At 42.5% G+C, this 6540-nt stretch overlaps 1 protein-coding gene across 1 annotated transcript; it reads left to right on the top strand.

Annotated features, from left to right (window-relative positions):
• Positions 1-219: 219 nt before the first annotated feature.
• LOC134442162 (uncharacterized) lies at positions 220-6273 on the top strand. Its single transcript, XM_063192443.1, has 6 exons — positions 220-246; positions 919-996; positions 1460-1578; positions 1712-1746; positions 2258-2542; positions 5877-6273. The coding sequence occupies exons 1-6, from the start codon at positions 220-222 to the stop codon at positions 6032-6034; spliced, it is 702 nt and encodes a 233-aa protein (XP_063048513.1). The 3' UTR covers positions 6035-6273.
• Positions 6274-6540: the final 267 nt, after the last annotated feature.

Here is a 6540-nt window from a genome sequence, read left to right as displayed (position 1 = left end):
AAGCACATGTCTGTCTGTCGGTCAGTCTTAAAAACATTCTGGGGTAAATGTTTTTTATTATTATTATATTAATTTTATATCTGCTTTTGTTTATCATTTATGTATTTATTTGGTTTAATTGAAATATAAAGTTCAGGCAAGAAGTCAGTTACAGTAGTTAGACTCAGGCAACGAGAAGAGATACTCAATGTGCGTCACTGTATCACGTGAACATCAAAGATGGCGATTGCCTTCACGTTGGACCCGGTAAGGGCAAAACATATCTCCAAAGTAAATTTTTGGGAGTACTGGATAGTTTAAGTGAATCTCATTTAGCTTCAACTTTTAGTACAATGTTTTCCAAGTATGTGCTTTCAGAAGACGTCTCATGCTCTAACTTCTTCTATACGCTCATGAGTCATAGTATGCCGTGCCACTTCATTTAGCCTAGCTTGTTTGTAAATATGCCGGAGTTGTTTATCTGTTGTTTAACGCCCTCCTCATCTACACCAAATAGAGAACTGTCACTTATTCAGGAACTACTTAGTCAAATGAAGTGTGGGAAGCAAATTCGGCGCATCAGCTAAAAAGCGGTTCTCACCATAGCTCCGCATTTATGTCATCTACAACGCACATAGCAACTAGACTAGATACCATTTTAAAACTTGTTTTTGCCCCACACTATGTAAAAAGTGTGTGTACTGTATTACGTAAGGCGTTCTACAGCATGTTTTGCCATCCTGTTGTTTTGTCTACGGGTGTTTTGCCTAAACTTGTTCAATGTGACGTTTCAAACACTGCAAGCCCTGAAAGGTACCCTCAGGCCTGGAGGGGTGAACAGTGGTGATGAAACTATGTCAATAGTGCATGCACTGAATCACACAGAGCAGTTGTATGCATTGTTTTTATTTCCTTAATGCAATGCTTTGTACGCTGCAGGGCCCAGAGGGCCCCCACAGACCTGGAAGAGTCAATGCTGAAGATGGCCCTTCATTGGGACACGAAGAATATCTTCCTGTAAGTTATACAGACACACACACAGACACAGACACAGACACAGACGCAGACGCAGACGCAGACACAGACACAGACACAGACACACACACAGACACACAGACACACACACACACACACACACACACACACACACACACACACACACACACACACACAGGTGTAGGTAAATCAGAAGATGGCCCTTCATTGGGACACGAAGAATATCTTCCTGTAAGTTATACAGACACACACACACCGACACAACACACCGACAGACCGACAGACCGACAGACAGACAGACAGACAGACAGACAGACAGACAGGTTTAGGTAAATGAATGACAATGAATAAAATAAATGGAATGAATGTGTACAAGGGATACCTACTACTGTGCATATGTATCCAGCATGAAGACATACGCTGGGGTTTTTGTTTAACTGTGGAGCCGTTTATCAACAAGGTTATCTTTTACTGTTGTCTACAGATCTCACAGGAGTGTGAAGACGACCAGTATGCCCGGTATGCTGTTGTCGTAACTGGAAGCCAATCCTTCCCTCTCCACTTCTTTCATCCCTATCCATTTCATCTACCAGTATATGCCACGTGAGTATGCCCCAAACATCCTTTGCCTCAACAATTACAAAGAATATTTTCAGAGCAGGAGTTGACAGAGCAAACACAACATTGGCTTACAACTAACCACTCATTTTTCCTGCCCACTGCCATTATATTACAGACCCCCAAGGAGCTTTCCAGAAGTTCACCATGAAGGTATGTGTCATAGGAAGTAGCCTCTTAGGCCCAATCTCAAGGCCCCCGTTTTGTGTAGGGGTAGGGGTATCCCAATAGTCGTTAAGGCAGAGGGGTAGAGGTAAGGGGGGGGACTTTGTAGCTCTCAAAAATTAGGGGTTCGGCCAGGCAGACTCCGTTTGGAGGGGTAAGGGGTAGGGGTAAGGGGTGAATTGAGATTGGGCCTTACTGCAGATGGGGTTGCCGGTGGGCCTATTCACTATGTGCTGAAAATACTGAACTACATCATAACAGCATTGCTATGACAGTACCGAGGGCCTTAAGTAACAGATTAAGACATAGCCACTACAATTTTGGTGACAGTAAGGTTATAGTATAGGCTCTGCGCTAAGGGGTTAATATTATACACTGTAGAGACATAACAATCAATCCATACCATTTGCACAAAACAGCAAATGATTCAGCCTCTTATTTTAACTTACTCTTTTAACTCTTTTAACACAAATTCTGTTTTATTTTCTCTGGCTAACAGGGCCTGTGACTCTGAATTCCCAAAGAGAGGAACTGGCTATCTCGAGGGATGAAGTGGATATCTCAAGGGAGGAAGTGGATATCTCAAGGGAGGAAGTGGATGTCTCAAGGGAGGAAGTGGATGTCTCAAGGGAGGATGTGGATGTCTCAAGGGAGGAAGTGGATGTCTCAAGGGAGGAAGTGGATGTCTCAAGGGAGGATGTGGATGTCTTAAGAGAGGCGTTTAAGGGCAGCATGGGTGTACTAGCTGCTGCCTTACCCACTCACACTACTAGTATCACCAATGGTAAGAGGAGCTATTAACTAAACTGATCACTCAAATCCTAGTCTCACACCAATTTCACATGCCATGCGGAAATCAGAGCATTTTGCACAATACTGGAGGTATCATATAGGGGGGCAGATAGCTAACGGTGCTCTCATTTTTCTCCATTGTTTGACTCTACTGCGAATTCAGCATGGACGTTCAACCCTCACGGTTTTGTCAATATTGCACAGTACACACGCATCTGCATCATACCTGTCAACCACATGGGCGCAGATAGCTTTTAAAAACTGGGGGGGACATTTTCACAATAAACGGTCCGTGGGCGTGGGCCTAGCCTGATTATAATACACTGAATATCGTTTTTTTATTGTTAGTCGCCTATTCATCTTCCGCTAAATAATTGTATTTGCTTTAGTAGCCTAGGTCTACTACATTAAAAAAAATAAATCTTGATTAAAAAATTAAAACATCACAAATGTTTAAACCGCTCCAGCTTCTACTCAGAATGTGCACGAGTCTCCCACCAAGACCCCGCCCCAGTGCGCGCTTCTAAACACCTCTCCCATCCCATCAGCAAGTGCTACTTTCCCAACCAATTCAAACTTTAAACAGGAGAACTGTCAACAAATTTCACGTTGTATTAATGTAGGCCTACAGCAGGCTATGCAACACTGTGTGATTTATGGCTATAGAAATTTTAAGACGACCAGTCTTGCAGTGATTTTGCATGCAAACATAACTTGAGTCCAGGCGCGGTTTTGGGGCGTGCGATTGATATATTGGTAGGCTAAGCAAGAAACTGGGTAACCAAGTCAAACTAGGCTATATGGTCTCCTCCAGATTAGACATTTTTGATAAAAGCGACTTAAATGGTGATTCTTGAGCTCTTCAGACAACCTCTCTGCCACTAGGCTACTCGTCATTTTTCTACCACGCTGCGTGTCATATTGTATCCTTCAGTTCACTCCACCACTTAATGCAATCCACACATTTGCGTTGTAGGCCTAATACCGCCGTTTAACAACAATCCACAGTAAATGCATTCAACAGAATGACACCTCCGCAATCATCATTCCAAAAATCCGTAAAAAAAAAGACATTAAGTCCGATGTTCACAGCATAGGCCTAGGCTACAAAACAAGAGACCGACACGACAGCTACTTGCGTTGGCTTTGATTGACAGCTGGCATGGCATGGCCCTACAAAGCTGTCTTTTCACTCGAAAACAGGTCCACGACCTGAACAATTAACATCTGTTAACTTCAGCAACTACAAACAGCGTCACAGCGGATATGAACCCATAGTGACCTTACCTTAAAACGTTGTCTTGAAAGAAGCTAAATCCCAATTTTTAATCCATGCGTTCCACCACCATCGTTCACGTTCCACAGTTTTTGTAATCCACATCACAGTTAGCAAGAAAGGGACTGTCTTAGACATTAACTTTAATAACAAAAGCAACTGGTCTGAGCCACAAACATAATGTAAATATGACGCCTGCTCTTCTCAACTTCCTGAATCTAGCCCTGTCAAAAGCCAATCACCGTGAGAAGCAAAAAGCTTATGGCGCTTCAAATCTGGGACTTCAGTGGCTGTTAGCCAATGAAAAAAATAGATTTACTGCCATTAACTTCAATGCATTTGCTTAATTCTGCAATACCTCACCACACCATCGCAAGCATAGAGATTCTATGTCGCTACCTGGTGTCACTGTTGAGTCAGCTGACACAGTGAGCTGACAGAGCCGTTTATAGAGTGTAATGCCGTTTTTTTGCCACATATGAAAGTGAATGGTCCAGGGAGGCGCTATTTCGCACATTGCAAAATGCAAAGGCAGAAATCAGACATTTTCTCCATAAAAGTGAGGGGGACGGGTCCACGTGAATGAAAATCTGGGTACGTCATGTCCCCCCCGTCCCCCCCGCTATCTGCGCCCATGGAACCATCCCTAATTTCCCAGGAAACTCTCTAATTTTTACTAATTTCCTGATTTCTTCCCAATTTGAAAATGTTCCCGGAAATATCCCGGATTTTTCACATGATCAAAAAACACAGTCGGTTCAGTAGGCTATTTATAGGCTACTCACGGCCCTGTCCGACGAGCCACACCCCCTCTTGAAGAGAGAGACAGAGGGTCTTATCAAACTACCTGCCAGAAGACGGTATGCCAGATACCACCAAGAATTCAAGTTCCTTGAAAATACGAGCCGTCACCCTCGAGCTCTGTAGCGCTTGTGCGCCCACTCTTTTCCTCAGAGACCGTCAGTTCATGCAACGCATAAAACAGCATCAGAACAGCGAATCATGCAATTAACCTAATCACAACCTGTACCAGCACGAAGTTTTGCACGAACAGACAACTTGTGCAACAAAACAACAAGAACAAACTCGTTGCGCTCATTTCATTGTTTTGTTTTCATTGCATTGTTTTTCCACGCTGTAAAATGTGTGCTGAGAGATTTTAGACAGGATCTGTAGGCTATTTGCACACGCGCTGTTGTGAAAAGCAGAGTAGAACGCACTGTCCGATCTATCTCTGTCATCCCGTTGACTGTCAAAATTTGGCCTTTGGAAAATTTCCCGGATTTTGGCTTAAAATGTGGGATTTCTCCCGAATTTTGGGAGCTCAAAGTTGACAGGTATGATCTGCATACATTGTGACAAGTGCTCTACTGCACACAAAATTGACACGAAATTCACATGGCAACGCATTCATGCACGAAAAGTATCATGCAACAAGCATATCTCCGACCAAACTGCAATTGATTATGAAATGTCTTTTTTTAAACATTGCATAACTAGCACATAACCTTTCCAGTAAGTTAACTATACCAGTCCCTCCATGTTGTAGGATTTAGTGACTGCAAAGCATGGGTGTAATGTTAGGTGTGGATGGCCATACCACTTTTGAGATAAATCTAGCTTGTCCCCACCATCTTTTCCACAAATATAATGCAAAGTCATCTTCCACACACCGCGCTTTTCCGTCTTGTTGGTGCATCTCTGAAGTAATCAAGTAGTTATGGATCTTCTTTCTTGTTCTTTTCTTTTTATTTAAACATTGCAGGGACTGACAGACGTTTCGGCTGCAAGATGGTGACACTGAGGAAGGCTCTTGCAGCCGAAACATTTGTCAGTCTGTGCAATGTTTAAATAAAAATAAAAGAAAAAGAAAGAAGAAAAAACTGAGCGTGATCCATTTCCTAACTACACAAATATGATGCAGAAATATCATACCTGGACAATTTGCCATAGTAATATCCTCACCACTTTCCAAGCCAAACTTACACCTTTGCTGCAGAGCTATCTGTATCTTCCCTCTTGGCATTTAATGTCATTTTATCTCCTGTAGGAGTGGAGTCATTGGAGCCATCTGTGGAGGACGGCCAGGCCAGTGGGATCAGCCATCTTGTGACTTCACCCAGAGAAGAGGATGAGGGCGGACGACAGGCCAGAAGACAGCAAGAAGCCAAAAAGAAGCGCAAAAACCGACGTCGCAAACGGCATTGACACAGAATGACAACGTTATTGACCTAAACTATTTCTACTGCACACCTTTTCTGGGGTGCCAATTGTTGTAATGATGTAAATATGGGCAATCATTAATCATTACCAATAGGTGGCGCCCAATGACCATAGAATTAACTTAGTAGCCTACTTACCGTCCTTTCATATAAAAGTACAAACTCGGCATCAGTATTTTTGTGGTTTATTTATAACAAGTTACCAGAACAATATCTATGCATTAGCCTGTCTTTGTACAAATCTAAATAAAATACTTTCTTCAACACTTATTGTAATTATTTTAAAACTGAAATGTTTCTCTTTCCCTATGGTTTAAAATATGTTGAAATTAAGTTGCTGCCTCAAACCTTCAACAACAGATAAACCGATGTAATGATTTATTTCCAAAAGGGTACCTAGATTTTCCCACTGTATATTACAATGTCATCCAGGTAGGCCTACATCAGGGGTCCCCAAACTCTTTTCTCTGGGGGCCACATTATCGTTGATGA

This window comes from Engraulis encrasicolus, unplaced genomic scaffold (genome assembly GCF_034702125.1).
Source record: "Engraulis encrasicolus isolate BLACKSEA-1 unplaced genomic scaffold, IST_EnEncr_1.0 scaffold_1229_np1212, whole genome shotgun sequence".
Taxonomy (NCBI): Eukaryota; Metazoa; Chordata; class Actinopteri; order Clupeiformes; family Engraulidae; genus Engraulis; species Engraulis encrasicolus.
This window is presented reverse-complemented; position numbering and strand designations above follow the sequence as displayed.